This window comes from Mastomys coucha, unplaced genomic scaffold, assembly GCF_008632895.1.
Source record: "Mastomys coucha isolate ucsf_1 unplaced genomic scaffold, UCSF_Mcou_1 pScaffold18, whole genome shotgun sequence".
Lineage (NCBI taxonomy): Eukaryota > Metazoa > Chordata > Mammalia > Rodentia > Muridae > Mastomys > Mastomys coucha.
The window spans coordinates 90,462,148-90,484,863 of record NW_022196900.1 but is presented as its reverse complement, the minus strand read 5'-3'; the positions used below and the strand labels follow the sequence as shown (position 1 = coordinate 90,484,863).

At 52.1% G+C, this 22,716-nt stretch overlaps 3 protein-coding genes across 6 annotated transcripts in view; 2 read left to right on the top strand and 1 right to left on the bottom strand.

The window, feature by feature from the left end:
- Nucleotides 1-7,805, top strand: part of Cep85 (centrosomal protein 85) — a 38,945-nt gene extending 31,140 nt beyond the window's left edge. For both annotated transcript variants that reach the window (XM_031379002.1, XM_031379003.1), the window contains 3 exons: nucleotides 3,716-3,823; nucleotides 5,390-5,615; nucleotides 6,226-7,805. In XM_031379002.1, the coding sequence (XP_031234862.1) occupies nucleotides 3,716-3,823; nucleotides 5,390-5,615; nucleotides 6,226-6,386 (495 nt within the window). In that variant the 3' untranslated portion in view covers nucleotides 6,387-7,805. The remainder of the gene's footprint in view (nucleotides 1-3,715; nucleotides 3,824-5,389; nucleotides 5,616-6,225) is intronic.
- A 1,167-nt stretch (nucleotides 7,806-8,972) lies between these two features.
- Sh3bgrl3 (SH3 domain binding glutamate rich protein like 3) lies at nucleotides 8,973-10,380 on the top strand. The gene is made up of 3 exons (XM_031379007.1): nucleotides 8,973-9,154; nucleotides 9,689-9,856; nucleotides 9,976-10,380. The coding sequence occupies exons 1-3, from the start codon at nucleotides 9,107-9,109 to the stop codon at nucleotides 10,039-10,041; spliced, it is 282 nt and encodes a 93-aa protein (XP_031234867.1). The 5' UTR covers nucleotides 8,973-9,106; the 3' UTR covers nucleotides 10,042-10,380.
- Nucleotides 10,381-10,949: 569 nt separating this feature from the next.
- Nucleotides 10,950-22,716, bottom strand: part of Ubxn11 (UBX domain protein 11) — a 22,622-nt gene continuing 10,855 nt past the window's right edge. For 2 of the 3 annotated variants that reach the window (XM_031379004.1, XM_031379006.1), the window contains 9 exons: nucleotides 22,371-22,535; nucleotides 21,565-21,691; nucleotides 14,192-14,406; nucleotides 13,876-13,953; nucleotides 12,823-12,943; nucleotides 12,608-12,711; nucleotides 11,461-11,534; nucleotides 11,235-11,375; nucleotides 10,950-11,156 (listed from right to left, as the gene is read on the bottom strand). In XM_031379004.1, coding sequence (XP_031234864.1) covers nucleotides 10,973-11,156; nucleotides 11,235-11,375; nucleotides 11,461-11,534; nucleotides 12,608-12,711; nucleotides 12,823-12,943; nucleotides 13,876-13,953; nucleotides 14,192-14,406; nucleotides 21,565-21,691; nucleotides 22,371-22,535 — 1,209 coding nt within the window. In that variant the 3' untranslated portion in view covers nucleotides 10,950-10,972. The remainder of the gene's footprint in view (nucleotides 11,157-11,234; nucleotides 11,376-11,460; nucleotides 11,535-12,607; nucleotides 12,712-12,822; nucleotides 12,944-13,875; nucleotides 13,954-14,191; nucleotides 14,407-21,564; nucleotides 21,692-22,370; nucleotides 22,536-22,716) is intronic. The other variant, XM_031379005.1, reaches the window with a different exon arrangement.

Genomic DNA, 22,716 nt, shown 5'->3' with positions numbered 1-22,716 from the left:
AGGTTGGCTTTGAACTCAGAAATCTGCCTGCCTCTGCCTTCCAAGTGCTGGGATTAAAGGCATGTGCCACCACGGCGGCAAGCCTCCTGTTTTGTTTAGATGACAGATCTGAGAATGGTTTTCTGAGTGTAGGCTCATATTACCTTGGGTGGGTGCATTCAGGAGAGTCAGTGGGAGGAGGGGAGGTCCAGGACAAGTGTCTGAAGCTCCTGAGGGTGAATGGTGAGGCATTCACCAGGTAAAGGGGAGCTGGCCAGGATGGTACTGGTGTCCTGTGGAGGAACATCAAGGTGTAAAACCCACAGTTTAAACAGGAAACTACAACCACTTTGATACTGTTGAACTATAGTATGTACTGCTTACCAGTGAGGAGACATTTTGAGAAATGTGCACATAGATGACTTTGTCTTTGTGAACATCACAGAGTGGACTGCTAAGACACTTCATCCCTAGTCTGTATCTGACAGGCCTCGTTCCCTCCTGCAGTCCACCGTTGATCAGAACATCCTTATGCAGTGCGTGCCTAGGTTGAGTTTAAGTGGAGAGTAATCCTTAAAAGGTTACAGGAAGGCCTTCTCTATCTTACAGTGTTAGCATCTATTTTTATTTTTCTATTTTATTTTGCCTTCATGTATATATGTGTTATATGTATGTGCTCCACGTATGTGCCTGGTGCCCACAGAGGACAGAAAGGGTGTCAGTTCCCCTGGAACTGTAGTTAGAGATGGTTGTGAACCACCATGTGTGCTGAGGGCTTCTCCTGGCACCCAGTTTCCCCAGGAAGGCAGCCAGGTGTGTGGAGTCAGTGACTGAGGCTGAAGCTGCTCTGTCTTTGGCAGTTCTTCAGCTCTCGGCCGCTCTGTGGCCAGAAACCACTTACTTTTGCTAACTTGTTTTAGCCCTTTGCTCCTGTGTAGCCCAAAGCTGCTTAATGTCAGTAATTCTTCTCTTCTGTTAGCTCTCTGCTGTTCTAAAGCCAAAAGCCTCAGCCTTCTGGTAATTTGACTCTAACTTATAACAGCAGGCGAATTAGAAAAAAAGATTAGTTTCTCTCTGTCTCAAGGGCCCCTCTCTCGCTGGCCAAGGGGAGGTTTGGAGTTTATTAACTCTTTATGAGTCATAAAGAGAGAATCTAAGCATACACACACACACACAGACACACACACACACACACACACACACACACTTTGACTGGGCCTGACCACCTGTCTCAATTCCACAAGTGTTCATGCATACTTACGTACATACCATTATACCTACACATGTATGTATAGACAAGACAGACCAATGGACAGGCAGACACACATTTGGTTCATGAGCCCCAAATGCCATACTTTATTTCATATTTCTGACCTTCTTATATCTTCTTAGACAAAAATTCTTTATAAATTTACCTCATAGATGAAACGTTACACACAAAATGTTCCACAAAGGGTGAGTTAGAGAAGGATGTTGATAGTAAGTTCAAAGCACTGTTTCACTCCATAAGCGCATTATAGATCCACAGTTTCACATGGCCTCCCTTTATCACACCTGTGGCTCCATCCTTAGACCTGACTTAGAATGGTTTTCCTTGATCAAAATTTGTTCCAAGCCTGCTTTCTTATCCTAGTGCAATTGGCCCATGACACATGAAGGTTTACAGAGCTCTATTTGTATATTTATTTTATAGGGGACTTGAGATTATTTGTATCAATTTAAAAGTTCTATAAAATCATTACCAGAAATTGTGAAATCATCAGTTTGTCTATACCCAATGGGTTGGGCTGATGCCCAGGAATCATTAAGCTATGTAATTTTGTAATAGTGGCAGGAAAGACATGTCAGCAGCAAGAAGCAATCTTGGGATGAAGTCTCTGATGACCTTGCATCTCAGAGCTCACTCAACGCAAGCCATGAAAAACAGTGGGCCATCTCCAGAAAACTCACTTGCATGTCTTACCCTTTTCTAGATGGCTTCTGACGCATGTGGCTGGGAATCAAACCCAGGTCCTCTGTAAGAACAGCAAGTGCTTTTAACTGTGAGCCATCTCTTTAGTCTCTGGCCATGTTAACTTTTTTTTTAAAGATTTACTTATTTATTATATGTAAGTACACTGTAGCTGTCTTCAGATACTCCAGAAGAGGGCATCAGATCTCATTACAGATGGTTGTAAGCCACCATGTAGTTGCTGGGATTTGAACTCAGGACCTTCAGAAGAGCAGTCGGTGCTCTTAACCGCTGAGCCATCTCGCCATGTTAACTTTTAATCTTTAGTGGGTGATGTGAATCTTACTAGAACATTACTTGTAGTGTGGGATGATGAGGTTTACAGTTGAGGCTCAGTGAGAAGATTGGCATCCTATAAAGAGGCAGCAAAAAGTTTAGTGAAGTGTTGGGGAATGTGGTATAAGACGTGGTGACAGGAGAGGTGTACGGAGACAGATGTAAGAAACACCTAGAAGGAATTAGTGACTGACCGGAGTAGAGGCTTAAGAAACAGCAAAAAGCCATGCAGTGACGCATGGTCCCTCCAGCCAAGGATAACTGGTCCCTGTTTTTAGCCACAGTAGGAGTGTTCATTAATTCATTCTCTGAGAAATCTTGAGTGAAATAGACTCAGGTTTTTTGAACTCTAAAAGGTTTTACATAGGCATGTGGATTAGTGGGGAAAGCACATTCCTATGTGTCAGGACCAGAGTTAGACCCCAGCGCCATGCTTGGGTGTGCATGGCAACCCACTTGTAATCCAGTGCTGGGAGTCAGGGCCAGATGCAGGATCCCTGGAGCAAACTAGTTAGCTGGACTAGCTGGCTGGTCAGCACTGGGCTCAAATGAAGACGTTTCCTCAGTATACAGGGTAAAGAGGAGTCAAGCAAAGAGTCATCGACCTCTGACCTCCATGCAGAGTGAACATGGGCATGTTTGCTTGCACGTGTGCAAAAACACACATGCAACACACACATGTATATGCAGAAAATAAAAGGGTTTCACACCAAACCGTTGAAATGCAGAGGAAAGCTGCAAGCCTACCCTTAATGCCTGTGCCTGTGTGCTTCTTGATTTCAGTTCTTGTCAGGAAGTCGTCAGCCAGTGAGCATTTAAAATGCCAGGGTTTTAGTTGTCAGCGACTTACTGAGTGGAAGGATTCTTAATCAGTGGTTCTCAGCCTGTGGAATGTGACTGACCTCTTTGATGTTGGTGGACCTTTTCCCAGGGTTGCCTAAGACTGTTGGAAAACACAGATATTTATATTATGATTCTTCTTTTTTTTTTTTTTTTTTTTTTTTTTTTTTTTGGTTTTTTGAGACAAGGTTTCTCTGTGTATCCCTGGCTATCCTGGAACTCACTCTGTAGACCATGCTGGCCTCGAACTTAGAAATCTGCCTGCCTCTGCCTCCCAAGTGCTGTAATTAAAGGCGTGCGCCACCACTGCCCAGCTTATATTATGATTCTTAAACTAGCAAAATTATAGTTATGAAGTAAGAATGAAAATAAACTGTGTTTGGGGTCCCCACAACATGAGGAACTGTATTAGAGGGGTGCAGTATTAAGAAGACTGAGAAGCATGCTGTAAATGGAAAGTAGTGAGTCCCAGCTCTTCTCACACAGCCCTTAGAGCAGCTGTGTGGTAGGTGCCCTTCATTGTGTAGCCTAGGTGAGAGGTGAAAGCAGGCAAGTCAGACTTGTAACTCTTGGTATGTTCTCTACAACATCTTGCCATCTGGTCCTTAGAGCCAAAAGCAAGAACTGGCACAAGAAGAAGGAATAAGCCAGGCATTGAGAGAGGAGGCACAGCGGAGGGAGACAGCCCTGCAGCAGATGCGCACAGCCGTGAAGGAGGTAAGCATTGGCTAGGCCCATAGTTGGCTAGGCCCATAGAGCCTCCCCAGATCTGATCTTTCCCTTTGCCCACCCCATCCTCACCCTCCAAGAGTGTGGAGGGGATGTAAGCCCCCCTTCTTAGCCAAGGAAGGGGTAGTAGCATTGTATTATCCTCTTATGTTAAAAGCCCTAGGTTTGTCTGAGAGTGGCCATAACCACCCAGGAATGCTTTTCAGAGGTAGCGTCACCCCCCTTTCCTCCCTCCCCCTTAATCTTCCTGCAGCCACAGGTTTGTGAGATTGGAGGGGGAGAGAGGTAAGAAAACTGATGACTAGGGCGTAGTTGGACACATGTAATCCAGCAATTGGGAGGCTGAGACTGAGCACAAGGCTAGCTTGTCTCACACACAAAACCCCAAAATGAATGAGGACTTGGTGATACTCACAGAGTGACTAGAGTTGTCCGTAAGGCCCACTGAGCTCACTGGCCAAGTACCTAGGAAGACATCTCCCAGAACTAGGACTGTTACATGGCCCAGTGTGCAAGAAGGGCAGAGAATAGAGGCGAGGTGTGTAGGTGTGGGTGTGTTAAGCTCTCAGGATGAGAGAAGGGGAAGACAGCCTTACAGAAGTAGCTGCTCTGTCTAGGAAAGCCTGGCTACTACAGTGAGAGCTTGCAATGTGGAATGCTAGAACTTCACCTCCCTGGAGGAGGGCAAGAGGACACAAGTTCAAAGCCAATCTGGTTTATATAGAGTGTTCTGGGCCAGCCAGGGCTACCCTGTAACAAACAAACAAAGGAAGGGTTGGGGATATAGCTCAGTTGGTAGAATGCTTGTCTTGCATACATGAAGCCTTGAGCTATAAACGGAGTAGTGGTATATGCTTGTAACCCCTGAACTTGGAAAAGATGGAGACAGGAGGATCAGAAGTTCAAGGACATCCTCAGTGATGTAGGAAGTTGGAGGCCAGACTGGGCAACATGACCATGTCTCAAAAAGAGGTGGAAACAAGATGCCTTTCAGCTCTGGATCTTCAGGTCTCTTATCTTTGCCATCGACACACCCAGTGGCCACTAGCAGTCTTACTGTCTCCCTCGCCCCCTTTATTCCTCTGACAGCCTGTTATCAGGCTGGCTGGTGGCCACTTTTGTCAGGGTGGCAGGGAGAGATTGAAACCAGTGTCTCCTCAGATTTCACTGTTCACGTTAAGCCATCTCTAATAGCCTGGCTAACAGAGCTGGCTAAGGGATTGGCTTCAGATAGAGTTGCTAGGGGGTGGGAGCATCTTCTCTGGTTCCTGGACCGAAACCTGGAGGCCAGTGACTCAGATCCTGCTGAGGAATAGTTTCCTCTTCAGTGCTGGATCCCTAAGGGCCTGGGTTCAGCCTACACACAGGAGGAGCTAGGGTTTGTACAGAGAAAGCGGTTGGGGAACATGGCACCGAGCCTGTGTGGGTAGCAACGAAGAGAGACATTGTCTGTTACTCCATTTCTCTTCCACACACATTCACAGTCATGTACATTCAAATACACACTCCCTGTGGCTCTTTGGGTCTTCATCAGTTTATCATTTGTTTGCTTAGCTCTCAGTGCAAAACCAGGACCTCATTGAGAAGAATCTGACGCTGCAAGAGCACTTGCGCCAGGCCCAGCCGGGGTCCTCATCTTCACTAGACTCGGCCCAGCTGGCGAATGAGCTGCACCAGGAATTGGCCAGTTGCCTTCAAGATCTGCAAGCTGTCTGCAGCATTGTGACCGAGAGGGCCCAGGGCCACAATCCTAACCTCTCTCTGCTCCTAGGCATTCACTGTGAGTCATCAAAAGGGCTCCATCCTCTCACCCATCCAGTATGGCTGTTGTTATGGTAACTGTGACCCAGGTGCATAGGCCTTGGCCACTGCTTTGTGGGAGTTGTCAAAGTAAGTGTACTCTAAGTGTTTCATAAACAGGCCTCCCTAGAGGGTGCTTACATGGAGGACAAACAAATCCAGCCTTAGGCAACAAATTATCCCAGTTTGTTCTATAAAAGTGTCATGGCCTTAAAAAAAAAAAAGAGCAGGATGCCTTCAGCTCTGGATCTTCAGGTCTCTTATCTTTGCCATCGACACACCCAGTGGCCACTAGCAGTCTTACTGTCACCCTTGCCCCTTTATTCCTCTGACAGCCTGTTATCAGGCTGGCTAGTGGCCACCTTTGTCAGGGTGGCAAGGAGAGATTGAAACCAGGGTCTCCTGAGTTTGGGGTTGTAGCTTGTAGTAGAAACCTTAGTGTGTGCAAAGCCCTGGCTCAGTTCTCAGTGGTGATAGGAAAACTGTACCCTAAGACGATGAGCTTTACAAACTGCTGTCATTCTGCCCATTCTTCAGGAAAGTTTCAATCACCTCATTTGCTGACACTCTTGAAATTCTCTCCTCCTCAGCCACCCAGCACCCCGGGACGCAGCTAGATCTGCAGAAGCCAGATGTGATCAGGAGAAAACTAGAAGAGGTTCAGCAGCTGCGCCGTGACATTGAGGACTTAAGGACCAGCCTGTCAGACAGATATGCCCAGGACATGGGAGAAAACTGTGCCACACAGTGAGGAGTGCCAGGAGGACCTAGGCTGCTGCTAGCCTCACCAGGAGGTTCCTTCCCTGACAGTTCTGCCTTCCGCTGCTGCACCCAGAGGGGAGAGCCTGTGTTTGGGGGACAGGGTTGTGAGAAGCCTGCCTGTTTTGCTGTACTCTGGCTTTGCCTTATTGGGTTATGTTTTGCCTGTTTTCTTAATTCACTCTTAAAGGCTGAGTTACTAATTAACCTTTTTGCAGATTTCAACTGATAAAGTCCTCACAAGTTGTTCCCAGCTCTAACCTGGCATGAGAAGCAAACAGGCTGCTGGCCTCCCCTCCAAACTCCAGGATGGATCCATGTTCATTCCTATCCATACCTTGGTCCTACTGATGCTCTATTGAGAGAGGCCTGAGGGGTCAAGTAGGAGTAGCAACCCTTTAAGAATCCTCAGGCCCCTTGTATCAGCCTTCCTGGGAACTCAGCTGGCCTTCTGGGTTTTCTCAGGTCCCTGCTTCCTCAGGGCTGTTGTTCCCACAGAGGCCTCAGGGTTATCTACCCCTCAGCAAAGTCCCTACTATGATTCCTGGCTTGGGGACAATAGCAGGGCTCCTCAGCCTGCCTGCTGTGCCATCTTTTACAGGAAACTTTTCTTAGCTACCCTTTGTCTGTCCCTAGAACCTTGGGCATGTGGGGCATGTGCTTGGGTCCTCTAGGTCTTCTAGGAGCACAGCTCCTCTGTGGTTGCCTTGTGGTTCCTGGGCTGGACAGAAGTCTTCCGCCATAAGACCACAGGGCAGCTGCCGCTGCTCACTCCTTCCTAAGGCTGGGGTCTGGAGCTAGTCCTCTGAATTGTGCCTCTCATTTTCCTGCTCTGACCTTGAGAGTGCGGAGCACCTAGTGTGGGTCAGCACTAAGATAAAGAGTTGAATGTTTTCTGGTGTTTTTTGTTCTCTAGGGCCTTTGACCCTTAGCTTTCTGATTTTTCTTGCCTCCCAATTTAGGGATCATCTCAGTTTTATCTGGTTGTTGGGCCAGCCCTCAACCTTCTCTAGTTTGGAGCCAAGGGCCCTGTCTGTATGAGGAGCAAAATAGTAAGGGGGTGGGGGGTGCAGAGGCAGCCTTGACAGGACTTGTGCTAAGCCTCTAGGCTGGACCTCCAGGGCCTAAGTGGGCCTCTTTACCAGTGTTTTAACAAGTTTATGTTGTATTTATGGAGTGGCTTACCTTTCAGAGTAGCCACACCCAGTTGACAATCCCCTCAGCCTCTGGGCTCGCCTCCTAAAACAGCTTCCTGGTTGGCCTCCACCCTGCCATCGGGAGCCCAGCCTCCATGCTCACGGGTATTTTTCTTCGTAAAGTTTATAAAGTTATTTATATGAATCTTTGTTATGTCGACTGACTGGTTTGTATTGCCTATTTTGATTACAGAATAAAACATTTAACGAACGCCTCAGTTTTCCATTGCCTCCAAGTGTTACTTGCCACCCTTCCCTTTGACTAGCTTGAAATGAATTTAGGCAGATCCAGTTTGGAGTCTGAGTCTCTTCCTACTTCTGCTTTGTGTAGACACAGATGAAGTCTCTGCCCACACTCTGTTGCAAAGAGCAACCACCAGTTGTCAGACCTCTCAGAGGTCGCAGCTTCTGGGGTTCTGTGGCTTTGAGGAAATGACTTCCCCAGAAGCACACAGGCAGTTTGCCTCAGCCCGAAGCACAATTGTTGTGTTCCTGGGCCATTATCTATATAGCTCCAGGTTTGCCCTGAGCCAGGCTCTAGTGAACCTAACAGCTTGATCCACAGTTGGAGTGGGTGCTAGACTCTCTTCCATCTCGTTAACTGAAATGTTTTTTTTTTTTTTTTTTTTTTGGTTTCTCCCTGGCTGTCCTGGAACTTACTCTGTAGACCAGGCTGGCCTTGAACTCAGAAATCCTCAGCTGAATTCTTTAACAGTACAGCTGTGGGGTGTCATTTGCAATGTAAAGGTAGAGTTAAGTTGGGATCACCCCCAAAACAGCTCTGCGTGTCTACCAAGGGCCAGTGCAAGCCAGGCTAAGTGGCACTAGCCTTTGACTTCACACACTAGCAAGCTGTCCCTTGGCTTACCTCCTCTCCTCCCTCTGGCTCCTGAAGGGTGTGTGCTGTTCCCCCACCCCCTCGCTTACAGCCACCACCCCTTTCTTGTCTGAGCCTGTTTGAGTTGGGAGGGGTGCTTTAGAAAAAATGTCCTAGCTGCATTGCCCCTCCTCATCCTCCAGCGCCGCGCCACACTACCCCCGGCCCTTGCTGTCTAAGCCTGAGAACTGACCTGCCCACCAAGGTTCCATGCTGAGCTGTACTGTTAAAGAGACCTCCTGGAGACCAGGGTGGCACTGCATTGGCCACTGGACGTGCACAACCCAGGTAAACTGGGGAAAGCTCTTAGCTGAACCGGTCTGCCTGCCTTCCCAGCTTTTCTGCCTTGTAGCCGGTCCCCAGCATGAGCCCCAGGTCAGAAAGGGTTGAGGGGGAGGTGGGGAGAGCCAAGCAGCTGCAGGGGACAGGGGTCCTCCGGGCTCCAGGCCACGGAGCTGGGCGGTGTCGTGCAGGCCCCGCCTTGCCCGCCTCCGCAGCTCATTGGTCCCGAGAGCAGTGACACGCGGGCGGAGCAGGAAGGAAACCGCTCCCAAGCGCGGCGGCAGCGTAGTTCCTAGCCGTGCAGCTGCCGCTCCCACCGCCTCAGTTGGTCTGTGTCCCACGTCTGCCGCCTGCAGCATGAGTGGCCTGCGCGTCTACAGCACGTCGGTCACCGGCTCTCGTGAAGTAAGTGTGTGCCTGGGCCGGCGCCCGGAGAGGGTGGGCTGTGTCTCTGTGCTCCGACCCGCGCCCGGGAGCCGCCCCCACGATGGAGGCAGTGAGGTGCGGGGTATGGCCTCCCAGGTCTGGTCCAGGGACTGGGCCCAGCCTGAAGCCCTCCACCAAGGGCCCCTCGGTGTCCCACAGCGTGAGCTGCCCACGCTCAGCTCCCCAATATAGGGCCATCCATTCTCTTGCACCATCCCCCGACCGCCTTAATCCCCGCTTCCTCTCCACTGTAAGGCTGTGGAGGAGGGTATCTGTCTTGTAGGGCCTGCCCCTCGCCGAGTCTGGCTTCCCTGTCATGCACAGAACCTGACCGTCTTCTCCTTCTGAAACTTATGTAGTTTACCTTCTATCCTTGGACCCTTCCCATCCCTTAGTGGCCAGAACCTCCCGTAGCGTGGGCAGGAGGACAGAAGCTGTTGCTCACCACCGAAGGAGTTCCTTCCATAAATTCCGTCAGCTTGCCTGCCAACCCTGTCAATCCTCCGCCCCTAGATCAAGTCCCAGCAGAGTGAGGTGACCCGCATCCTAGATGGAAAGAGGATCCAATACCAGCTAGTGGACATCTCTCAGGACAACGCCCTTCGAGATGAGATGCGAACCTTGGCTGGCAACCCCAAAGCTACCCCACCTCAGATTGTCAACGGGAACCACTACTGTGGGGTATGGGGTTTGGGTTCTGGGAGGCGTTGGAGGATTGCAGCCAGGGCCAGACCTGGGCAAACAACTGGGGTGCCCTGCCTCTTGACTCAGGAGACTGCCTCCCTCCCTCCCTCCCTCAGGACTATGAACTCTTCGTGGAGGCTGTGGAGCAGAACACACTGCAAGAGTTCCTGAAGCTGGCCTGAGTCAGGATGGCCATAGAATGCCCAGCTCTTCACCAGGCCTTGGAACCAACTCTTGTCGTTCCTAACCTTCTGACCTTGGAGTCCCTCCCTGCAAACCCAGGCCCTTTCTGTAGCCTCCTCTTCCTCCTTCAGAGGCAACATTCCTTATTCACCAACTAGTCTCAAAAGATTGTCTTAAGCCCTGATGATGGCTGTCCCTAGCCAGACCTCAGGGCATCCTCTCTGCCTGGCCCTGCCTGATGAGCATTTCTGTTGCTTCCATCAGCTGGAGCTCTGCCAAAGGCCCCGCATCCCCGTCCTAGGAGCATCCTAGAGACAATTAAATGCCCATTCCTCTGGTGCTGTCTGGTTGTGGTGTCCGGGGGCCCTGCCTGGCAGAGGCAGGTGGTTCTGGTGGTGTTTGGGCTGTACTGAGACTGCCTCTGCATGTGCATGTGGAACACATGACCATGGTGGACGTGAAGTTTCTCGACATGGTGGCTGAGTCACCCTCAATTTCCCATGCAGGTTCTGCTGTCCAGCTGCCTGCCTGCCTGAGGGTGGCTGCCCCCCCGGGTTCCTCCTGTGTTGGAGCTGACTGATTCAGTGTAGGTGGGTGCCAGGGGCGTGTATTAGATTGAGTGCATGGGGAGAGTTGTGGTGGTGGTTTTGTACACACTATGAGCTTGTGGATTCGCATGCATCTGGTTGTCTTCAGAGGCCACCCCCATTGAGGCTCCCCTGTCCCAGCTGAGACAGAGAACGTCTAGGGCTGGCCACTCCCTCCACTGGATCCACTTAGTACAACTTGGAGAACAGGAACCCAGGGGACAAAGAGTCAGTGGCTATGCCAGCTGGGGCTCCAGTTACAGGCCTGAGTGTCTGTACCACCCCAGCCTTCCCCTCTCGGGAGAGCCTTGTGGAACTCAGGATGTTAAGGGCGGCACTTTATTCAGGTCAGTGAGCCTGGGCGAGAGCCAGTCCCAAAGCCGGGGTTCGACAGCAGGGCTCGTCGAGTCCGTAACAGCAGCGTTGCATTGGGAACCAGGCCTGCGGCCTGCAGAGTCACCGCATCATCCTGGTACACCGTGGGTGGGAAGGTGCTCAAGATCTCAAAGGCAGTGGAATCCATGTCCCTAGTGTCCAGCAGAGTACATTAGGCCAGGCCATGGGGCCAGGAACTCCCTACAGCCCCAGTCCTGCCCTGTACCCACCTGGCCTGTGCTAAGAGGTTTCGCACGTCGCCAATAGTGTCCTCAGGCTGCATCATCAACAGGAAGGCCTGCTCTCCATTCTCGGACCTGATGCGCAGCATGGAGAGCGGAGGCATCGGCATGTCGGGTGACTCCAGGGTCCTGCAGATCCAGAGGCCCTCAGTGCTTGCCAGCTCCCAGGTCCTTTCCTCTCCTCCCTGCTCCACCTCTCTGCCTAAGCCCTCACCTCTGCCGCTCAGAAGTCAAGGCAGGGGTCTCCACTATGATCTCCTGGATCCGGGCAGGCATTGGGCAGCAGTTCTGAAAAGCAGACATGGAGATGGCTGGAGCCTCCGCCCCACCTAAACCATTCCCTCCACCCTTAGGGAGGATTGGCTCATTCCTGAGCAGGGATGGAATGGATGAGACCAGTGAGACAAAGAGCTGCGGTGCTCTGTGTCAACTGAGGCCCAAGAAGGAATGGAAAGGAAAGAGGCTCTGGAAGGCACCGCTGTCATTCTCAAAGTCCAACAAGGGAAACAAGCCCGCCCAGGTGGTGTTCAGGCTTAGGGACCTAATGTAGCCGGCAGCCATCTGAAATGGAACAGGAGCGAGGACATTCCCTACAGCATAATCATCCTGAGCCACAGGAATATGAAAGGAGGGGATCTAGTTGGGAAACTGCTAATAGTTGACAGCTCTTGAAGCAAGGAACCAAACCAGGCAGGCAGGAAGGAAAAGTCAGATAGAGAGGGCAGTGTCACGAAATGGGCCTCCAATGCCAGGACAATGGCCTTGGTTTTCTCCAAGAACTCCCAGACAATGCCAACAAACAAGGCTGTTGGGGCACATGGCTGGCAGGGGCAGAAACGAGGTAGGAAGGCCAGCACAGAAAGGGCATCTGAGAGACACTCCGGAGCCTAGGCATGGGTGGTGGGCTGCAGGGAGGAGCTCAAGGGGTAGCCAGGCTGGACAAGGCAACAAAAGGCAAGGGAGACAAGTGGCTTGACACCAAAGGAGGCAAGTGGCTTGACACCCCTCTTTTTGGGTAGAGACTTGGGAAGGAAGAGCAGGAAAGAGCAGGAATAAAGACAGAAGAGAATGAACGCTGAGCATCTGAAAGGCTTGCGGGACAATTAGCAAGGAGCACCTAGGCCAAGCCCCTCAAGAACATGCGTGACCTGGGCCTTGGACCCGTAGCCTCACCCCCTCAGTTGTAGCCACCAATCCAGGTGCCCTGTGGGGTGCAGGGTGCGGAATCCTCACCAGATCCACAGAGACATGCTATAGTTCTGAGGGTCTCCTTGCCTCCTGGCAAGAGACTGGCGGCTGAGCCAGGGCTGATGAGAAAAGTTCCCTGCAGAAGGCTGCTGGGTAATTAGGGCTGGCCTCACCTGCAAGGTGTCCCTGATGGGGCCCCGGATGTCAATCACCTCGCCTTGTCGGATCACACACTTGGGAAGCCTGTTCAGAAACTTCTCAGCAGTCATTCTTGAGCCTGCAGGGAGGTTCATGGGGAGTCTTGGCTCGGGAGAGACTGTGCTGCTGGCAGAGGTCACCTAGAGCTTGCTCTGCGTAGCCCCCGAGCCAACCTTGGGGCCCTGCTTACCTGAGTTCTCCTCCACCCTGTCTGTGACCTTGCGCATTTTCTGACGGCCCACCACACGACCTTCACCTGGGAATGGGCCCAGACCATCCTCTGGGTAGACCTGATTTCGCAGGTCGCTTACCTGACAGGGAGAAAGGTCCACAGAAGCGGGGAGCCCAGCTCTTCAGCCCTGAAACCTCAGCCCCACTCCTGCTTGCCCAGAGGCCTCAAGAACAACTCAAGGGATGCTCTACTACAAGAGCACCCCAGCTCATACTCTTGCACCTCAAGCCCCATTTATGTAAGCACCCCTCTTATCACAGTACTGAAGACACTCCCTCCTCCACTGGGGGTCTGATTGTCAGGAAAGGGTAGAGCTCCTGCTCTGGTCTACTCTGCAGCTCCCACTCCATCTTGTGGGTCACCGCAGCTGCTCTGTCAAGGCACAGTTCCAAGACTATCTTCACAGCCACCTCAAAACCCCCAGTCGTGACTCACACTATCTTGTGCATCATGACAGCACACACCCTCGCTGTGGAGATAACCCGCCTCTAGAGCCTGCTGCTTCCTGCTCCCCATGAGGACAACCTTCACCCCACTCAGCCCCGGGCGGCAGATGGGCTCATCTCCTGTCCCTGCAACCCAGCCAATTCAGCCTCTTCTCTGCGTTTTGCCACTCATGCCCTGCCTTCTACTCCAACCACTTGGCTTCAGAAGCTTCTAGGGGAAACTAGGCCCACTGTGCGTTACAGACTCCTCGGGAGTCACACGCTGTTAAGGTGCCCTGAATGCTGGGAAGGGTGGACAGAATGGTGGTCCCACTGACAATGCTGTACCTTCAAGATGCCAGCAGAGGGCACTGTCGGCTGCTCAGCTTGGGGGCGCCTCGTGGCCATTGTGGCCATGATGGCCTCCTCACTCTGGTCCCAGCTCCCCCTCCCGCAGGGCACCCTGAATGGGTGGGTCCCTTGAGTGGATGGCTCCCTCTTAGGAAGGCTGATCCCCGAGGAAACTATTAACCCTACTCTTTCCAGCGCTGCACAGGGAAAGGATGGGTTGAGGAGTGCTAGTTACCTTAAAGGGGACTCCATCAGGATACAGCCGCTGCAGCTCTGAGGGAAAGAAGCCATCCAGTATGTCCCGGAGGCAGCGCTGCAGGGGAGTGAACAGGTGAGGCCTCTGTAGCCATGCTATGTCATGCTATGCTATGCTATGCCAAGCCTGCTACCTGTTTGGCTGGCAAGCTGTAAGCATCATATTCTGGAAATACTGGGAGCTCTGAGAGTGGAGGGATGAAATCTGTGCACACTGTGGAGGGCACACTGTCACAGTGCCACCCCACCATGGCCAAGCAGGCGTGAGTAGGCACGGGCCCGGAGCTCCATCCTACCTGCGTGGAGGGATCGTAGAAGGGCCGGAAGGGCCCATCAAACATCATAATGCCATTCCGGTAGAGCTTCAGCGGGATGGGCTCTAGGGTACGGAACTGAGCCCCACCAGGCACTGGTGTCACCTGGGCCTCTCCCTCCACCACCAGCTCACTCAGATCCTGTAGACTGGCCAGCAGTCTGTCAAAGTCCACCTCGGGGGGCACAAGAGAATCCCCTGGCAAAAGGATAGATGCCCATGAGCCTCTGTGGCTGCTGTGTGCCCTGGCAGCTCTGGGCCCTGCCACACTGCACAGAGGTCTCAGTTCCTAAGAGGCCACTGACCGCAGTAGCTAACAATGGCAGCTATTGGATACTTACTTGGAACTTTTTATTTGAGCCCTGCTCCACCTGGCTTGAACTGACAGTGCTGAGGAGGACTCTGAACTCCTGATCCTACTACCTCTACCTCCCAAGTGCTGGGATTCCATATGTGTCACCACACCTAGCGGGACACTTACTTTGGGTCAGGGGCTTACTATTCATCATCTCATTTCTTCCACTTATGACTGATCCTACATTGTAAGGGTTATATTCCTTCACATTTTCAGAGATGGAAACTGAGGCCAGAGAGATTTCACTGGCTTCTTAGCAATGCACAGCATTAAGAACAAAGGTAAAGTTTGACACTAGACCTGTGTTGGGCACTGGGCTGGCAAAACTTCCAGCTCTGGACCAAAGCTTTCATGGTTCAAATCCCAGCTCCTGCACTTCTTCCTGGCTGGCCTTACCACAATGTTCTGGGTGGCCCTAAGGCGCCGTGGAAGTGGCCACTTGAGGGCTGACTTGGAACAGCCTGAACTGTCCAAATTCAACAGTTCTACCTTGTACAAATGTCCTCGGGCCAACCTGAAGGCTGGGAGGCAGGGGTTGTTTAATCTCCACTTCATTCATGAGGAAATAGCATTAGAAAAAGGAAAGGTGACACATCCCAGGCCACCTGGCAAGCTGGAGAACTTGGAACCCAGCTGCATCCTCAGGGAGGGAGGGGAAAGGTGGGGACAGATGGCTCTTAGGGTGTGAGGGCAGCTGCTGACCAGATGGTCACAGACTCTTGAGCATCTGCCAAGGTTCTGGACTCCTCTGGAGTCTGCTGCACACATGGCCCTGCATGGTTCTAGGGGTGGAGAAGAGGAGACCAGGACACTCAGGAAGGTGCCATAAAAGGGTGGCAGGTAGAGTGGGTGTTGGCCAGGCTCCATTAAATGCCCCCAGAGTATAAGCACCCAGGGCTGGAGAGATGGCTCAGCAGTTGAATGCATTGATTGCTCTCCTGGAAGTCGAGTTCAAATCCCAGCAACCACATGGTGGCTCATAACCACCCATAATGAGATCTGACGCCCTCTTCAGGTGTGTTTGAAGTCAGCTACAGTGTACTTATGTATAATAATAAATAAACCTTTGGTCCGGAGCAAGCAGGGCCTGAGCAAGTGGAGTTGGCCAGAGAGAGGGGGGCTGACCAGAGCGAGCAGAGGTCCTAAAATTCAGTTCCCAACAACCAGATGAAGGCTCTCAACCACCTGTACTCACATACACAAAATAAGTACACCTTTGAAAAAACAAGAGTATAAGCATCCAGCACACAAATGACTGAGCTTCCTGAGAGCTGTTTTGTGGCAGGATGTAGGTCAGGGCACTGGGGATCCAAATGCTCACCCCCAAGTGCACGTACAGGTGGAGGAGGCTGTGTTTCCTGCTGTCTCTGCAGTTGCTCCACCGTAGGCTCTCCTTGAGCCTTCCCTTCTCCCTGGCACTGGCTACTATCTGAACGGCTATGCCTGCCCCTCCTGCCTCTGGGCTTCCTGGTGTATGACCACCAACAGCCCAGATTATAGAATGCTGGGAACTGAACCCACGGCTTCATAGATGTGAAGCAAACAGTCTATCAGCTGCATCGCACCTGATGGCAAAGCATTTCCACAGAAAAGAGATGCGGAGGAAGACAGCAGAGAGAGACAGGACATTTAGTGAAGTGGGAACTGGTCTGCTTTCCGCCTAGGAAAGTAAAAGACATCTAGCCCTGGCCAGCAGAGGACAGTGTAGGTAGGGTGGGCTGGGCTGCCATTAGGTCAATGGACAGGAGGGACAGGCTGGGCACCCAGGGAGAAGAATGCACAGCGCCATGAAGAAACATTCAGGAAGTAGGGGAGGATGAGCCTGCTATATGGCCAGCCCAGGGCAGAATTGTAAGTCAGTGAGCACTCGCCAAACAACATTCAACAGAAGCCTTCATTTGAAGAAAACTGTAGCGGGAGCTCCCACACAAGACAGCACAGACCAAGGAGCCAGCCTTGGAGAGACACGTCCCTTTTGTGGGATGGCAGGTTAAAAACCCTGACCTGGCCTCAGGATCATGCCAGCGGACCTGACTTAATGACCCTTGAAGGCCTTGTGAGGTATCATGCTCCAGGCCATGGAAGCCTTGCAGGGCCTACGTGACACATTCAGCTCTCTGTGTAGGTGGCAGCTGCTCAGTGATGGCAGTTGGCACACAGTTACCTAGGAGCCCTTTCTAGGAAGGGGTACAGTGCAAGGGAAGACCTTTGAGAGTTCACGTAACTTCAGGAGTTTGGTTTTGTTTTTAAGAGGATCTTATGTAGCCCACACTCTGAGGGTGAAGCTTAAATTCTTGACCCTCCTTCCTCCCCCCCCCCAAGTGCTGGCCTGACCTCTCTCCCCTTGCCTCTTTCTCGGCCCTCCAAGGCTACACAGCCAGGGCTGCTGCTTGTGAGCTCTGTAGGCTGGGCAAGCTTCCTCTTATGTAAAAAGTGGACAAAAACAGCTCCAGAGCTCAGAGAGTGGCTGCTGTTAACTTACTCTGGCCTCAGGCTACACCATGCCCCTACCTTAAACCCTGCCAGGAACTCTTGGCACTCCTGCCTGGTTCTTTTGCCCCTAAGCCCATTCCCTTGGTCCTGGTCACACATTCTTGTCATTTTGGGTGTGATCATTTGCTTTCCAACTACTCTGGGCACTTTTTAAACATCGGTTAGAAGCCGGGCGGTGGTGGCGCACGCCTTTAATCCCAGCACTTGGGAGGCAGAGGCAGGCGGATTTCTGAGTTCGAGGCCAGCCTGGTCTCCAGAGTGAGTTCCAGGACAGCCAGGGCTATACAGAGAAACCCTGTCTCGAAAAAAACCAAAAAAAAAAAAAAAAAAAAAAAAAAAAAAAAAAAAAAAAAATCGGTTAGAGCACTGAACCCTAATCTTGGCCTGAGGGCGGGGGTTGGGGCGGGGAGGGAGAAGTGCCTCAGAAGCATTGCTGACCAAACTGTTCACCTCTGTATTGGCCTCCCAGTAGTCAGGAGCAGTGTGGTTCTGTTAGGCTCTGAGACTCCTGTCCCCATTGGGCTCAGCCCTAGAGGAGTCAGGGTGCCAAACAATGGTAGATACACAGAGGCCCCAGCACAGCCCACAGCAGGCGCAGGACCCACCACTGCTGGGATGAGCAGTGCCCCCTGCAGGCTTGTTGGAAGGATAACTTGCTGCTTTGGGGCTGGATGGATCTAGTCCACCTCTCAGCCTCAGCCTCAGGAAACAGCCATTGTTACCACAACTCTGTGAGCCATGCCTACTCCGGCCACTTCCCTGCATGCATGCACTCTGAGACTCTGGGTGGTTCCCGAGCACACCCTCAACCAGGGCAGGTTTGTCCAGATGCCTGCAGCTCTCACCCTGACCTCTGCAGTTGAGCTTGGGGCTGGCTAAGGGACTGATAAGATACCCAGGAGCCCTAGCCTTCCTTGTGCCAAGCACTGTGCTGCATGCACCTGTGGGCTTGCTGCTTCTCTCTCTCTTGTCTTTCCTCAAATTTCCACCCTTCCTCCACATTGCCCACCTGTCTCTTACCAGGTCCCCACCCCCCACCCTAGCCCAACTCCCAAGCCCCGTCACCAGTGGAAGGGACAGTGAGTTGAGAGCCTGCTGGTGGCCCCCAGAACACCTAGCCTGAGCCTGGAAAGCCCTCGCTCTAGCACTGCCCTGCCCATGAGCCGCTGGCGCAGCTACAGCAGCAGCCCAGCTGTCTGTGGGGATCTGCTGGACAGGTAATGTCAGGATAAAAGTGAATTTGGGGAGAAGCTCGCCTACTGAGGACTAGGCGAAATCAAGCAGGCTGCCAATATGGCCTCTTGACCTAGGAAGGTGAGAAGAAGCGCCAGGGGCTTGGGAGTTGGGCTAGGGTGGGGGGTGGGGACCTGGTAAGAGACAGGTGGGCAATGTGGAGGAAGGGTGGAAATTTGAGGAAAGACAGGAGAGAGAGAAGCACCAAGCCCACTGATGTTCTCGTCCCAGGCCCGAAGCCTGCTGTGTTGGGGCCAGGGCAGGACTGTCTCCTGAAGCACCTGACACAGCAACCAATGTGATGCTTGTCCTGGTGAGAGGCTGGGGGTTCATGTGCAGATCACCCCATTTCTAGGCTCGCCTCTACTGGCACTTCCATGGAGAAACTGCCAACCCTCCTAAGGCAGGAGTTCTGGATCTAGACCACTTCAGTCCCACTTTGGCCACGGATGCTCTGGCCCACCTGCCCACTGGCAGCTTTAGGAAGTGATGCCCACACACAAACCAGCAAGAAGCCAAAACAGGTGGCAGAGGACCCGGCAACAGAGTCAGGCTAGTCCCTGAGACAAGAGGGCATTCCAAGGAGGAAAAGTTTCCAGAAAAGGACATTTCCTCACCTGGTAGGAAGGAGTAAAGGCCTCTCCCAAACTGAAAGGCAAAAGCAAGGGGAAAAGGCAGAAGGCTCTATGGCCCAGGAGCCCCGAAGTGGAAGGCAATGGTGGTCTCCACCGTGGCTTCAGAGCCAGGCCCAGAGCCACTGCACCAACAAAGCACAACACAGGATGCTGTTTGGGTAGGGTTGTTGGAGGAAGTGCTTAGGACACGTAGAAGATATGTTCAGAGATCAGCCATGCGGTCTGACCCTCTCCTAAAGGAAGCAGAACCTTCCATCAGAAGGCAGGCTGCTCTCCAGGGTGAGGCTCCAAATGACAGAGCCCCGCCTCTGGGGTGGGCTCCGGGGGCAAAGCATACTCAGCACACAGAGCCAGCTGCTGTAGCCTCTGTTCCTGGAGAACTGTGAGCAGAGCGCTGGGCCCTGGGCTATTCTGGTTTGACCCATAGATCTTGCCCAGCAGGGCCTCAGGTTACCTCCCACACCCTGGGGCCACGCATGCTCCCAGCACCTTCTCACAGGGCTGTCTCTGACTCCCCCACCTCCCAAATCAGTCCAGGCTCCTCCACAGCAGCAACACCTACGTGCTCACCTTCTATCAGACGACTGGGACCAGGCTCCAGTGGGCTCACCACACCCTCTGTTCAGCAGTCTTCACTCTACCTTAGTCTGCTATAAACGGAATATCTTTTGCCCCATGCTAAAGTGTTTATTCAAAACGCTTTGAAAGCAGTTAGAGACAGGCATGGTACATGACTTTAATCCTAGCACTCGGAGGCAGAGGCAGGAGTATCTCTGAGTTCAAGGCTAGCCTGGTCTACACAGCAAGTTCCATGACAGAGTTCCAGGACAGCCAGGGCTACATAGTGAAGTCCTGTCTTGATTTAGGGGGAGAGGGATGAAGCCCAGGCCCAAGTACAAGGGAGGATGATGCCTGTAACAGGTTTAAGAGGGTGCTTAGATCCCTAGCACTGCAGTCACAGTGGTTGTGAGCCACCCAATGTGAGTGCTGGGAACTGAAGGCAGGCCCTCCGGAAGAACAGCAAGCACTTCTAACCCCGAGTCATGGCTCCATCCCTATGTTTGTTTTTTGACATAGGGTCTCTTGTAGCCCAGGGTGTCCTCAAAACTGTTCTACAGCTCAGGAGCATCTCTGAACTGCTGATCTTTTTTTTTTTTTTGATTTATTTATTTATTATATGTAAGTACACTATAGCTGTCTTCAGACTCACCAGAAGAGGGCACCAGATCTCATTATGAATGGTTGTAAGCCACCATGTGATTGCTGGGATCCAAACTCAGGACCTTTGGAAGAGCAGTCAGTGCTCTTACCCACTGAGCCATCTCTCCAGCCCTGATCTTTCTATCTTTACCTCCTGGGTGTTGAGTTTGCATGTGTGGGTCATCGTGCCCCAAGTGCTGGGGAATAAACCCAGGCTTTGCACTGTGAGCACACGCCCTACCAACTGGGCCACAGCCCTAGAATCTGGATTTTTATGCAGAAGAGCCTTCTGAGGTCATCACTGCTGTTGTCCTCTAGACCACCCTCCGGGCAATGCTGCCAGGATGTCTGTTCCCTCAAAATCTGGGAGGCAGAAGCAGGACATGCAAGGGGCTCCGTATTTGACTCATCTCTTCCTTGTAACCCTGAAAGTGAGAACCTGCCCCATTTTGTTGATGAACTTGAGAGTTGGGGAAGGGAAGTGGCTTGCTCAAGCCACAAACCAACCTTGAACAAGGGGTAGAGTAGAAATGAGGGGGTCTGAGTTAGATTCCTAGAGACGGATCTTCTCCATCCCCAAAGACGACAAGCTCTGTCTCAGAAACGGCTCTAAGAACAAGATGGGCTGGGTCCCCATTAAATACCTGTGGTTAAGAGTGACAAAAGGAGGCAAAGGCAGGCGGATCTCTGTGAGTTTGAGGCAGGCCTGCTCTACAGAGCGAGTTCCAAGACAGCCAGGGCTACATAGAGAAACCCTGTCTGGAAAAACCAAACAAAATGAATCAAAACGAAGACAAAGAAAAACCATGAAACTGGGAGTCTGTCAGAGCAGATCCCACACCCTGGCTCATAAACCTGTAGCGGAAGAGGGAGGTGGTTGAGGCCCGAAACCCTGACAGGGAGAACACTTCCACTTTTACTCTTCCCTCCCTTCCCACCTCTCCAACCAGCTCTTAATGTGGTCCAGGCTGGCCTTGAACTCTCAAGCTTCCTGGTCCAGCCTTCCAAGTACTAGGATTAAAGGTTTATACCACGGCAACAGTTGAAGTTTGGTTGGTTTTGTTTAAAGACAGTGGCACACACCTTTAATCCCAGCACTCAGAAGGCTAAGGCAGGCAGATCTCTGTGAGTTCGAGGCCAGCCTGGTCTACAGAGTGAGTTCCAGGACAACCAGGGCTATACAGAGAAACTCTGTCTGGGAGGAGGGGTGAGCATCAAATGTCTAGTAACTCTGGGACTCTGTAGCCCTTGGCAGATGAGCGGGCAGAGACTAAAGTAGACCAGGGAGGGAGACCTTGGCTTTTCTCTCCCTGTTGGGTAACTCACACACACCACCTCACCTGACTGTTGGGATGCCAGGGCTTGAAACAATGGGCCTCTGGAAGAATGGCAGGCCCTCAGGAAGCTGGGGGTGGGGGGCAGGCAGGGCAGATGCTCTACCTGGCTTCCAGAACTTCTTGGCCTTCATCCAGTCTCGCTCATCATTTTCAGAGACTGTCTTTTCCTCTGAGTTCTCCTGGTCCATGGGCTCGCCCACCCACTGCAGGCCATAGTCACTGAGGAACCTCTGTCAGCAGAAGAGGGAGAGGTGGTGCTGCAACACCTGCCGGGTTTCCATGGCAACCATCACCAGGCCAACCTCCCAGTCAGCCAAGGGCAGGATTAAAGGTTTATACCACAACAGCCAGGGTGAGCCTGGACAAAGAATGTGCTAGAGGCCCTGAGCACTTCCTGCTTGTGACCCCAAAGCCCTTGACCTCTAGAGCAGCAGGTTCCGCTCCTTCTCTGAGGGGGACATGACAACCCTGTCTCACTGTGCTCAGTAAGAGCACATGTCAGGACCTAACACAAGGCATTACTCCGGAAGTCCAAAGAGCTGGCACCTCGGCTCTAAGGACTGGGTGGGTCTGGCCTAAGCACGAGGGAGAGGCAGACAACTGCTCTACAAGAGTGAGCCTCCCTCTTCTTTCTGCCACACTAGACTGTGTGTACATGTGTTCATATGTCTGTAATCCCAGGTGTGTGCATGCACATATGCACTTGTATGTGGAGCCAGAGGACAGGCCAGGTGTTGTTCCTCTTTGAGCCTTGCCCATCTTGGTGTCCATTGGATGGAGAGATGGGAAACTCGACTCTGTTTCCCCAGCTCTGAGATGATGGATCCACGAACCCATCCCTGTGTTTTTAAACAGGTTTTCGGGACAGAACAAAGGTTCTCTGGCTTGCAAAGCAAGCATTTTACTGACCGAGCCTTTCCCAGCCGGGGGAAGAGTCGTCTCCATGCTAGACTTTGTTTTCTTTTCTTTCTTGCTTTTTTCAAGACAGGATTTGTATAGCTGTCCTAGAACTTGCTTTGTAGACCAGGCTGGCCTCAAACTCACAGAGATTCGCCTCCCTCTGCCTCCCGTGTGCTAGGATTAAAGGCGTGCACCACCACACCTGGTTAGAATAGTCTATACTTCCGTAACCCCTTTCTTCTCTGCCCTTCTGCTCTACAGCTCACTGCCCTGCTTGTGTCGTGGTCACCAACCCTGACGCTGTTCTGTCTGCACCTCTGTCAATGCAGAGCTGGTTCTACACACACAGACACAC

Bases quoted from the DNA above. Each gene is read 5' to 3' on its own strand.
- Sh3bgrl3 (XM_031379007.1), top strand. From the start codon at position 9,107: ATGAGTGGCCTGCGCGTCTACAGCACGTCGGTCACCGGCTCTCGTGAA. The intron at 9,155-9,688 runs GTAAGTGTGTGC...CTCCGCCCCTAG, and splicing joins CGGTCACCGGCTCTCGTGAA to ATCAAGTCCCAGCAGAGTGA. The intron at 9,857-9,975 runs GTATGGGGTTTG...TCCCTCCCTCAG, and splicing joins ACGGGAACCACTACTGTGGG to GACTATGAACTCTTCGTGGA.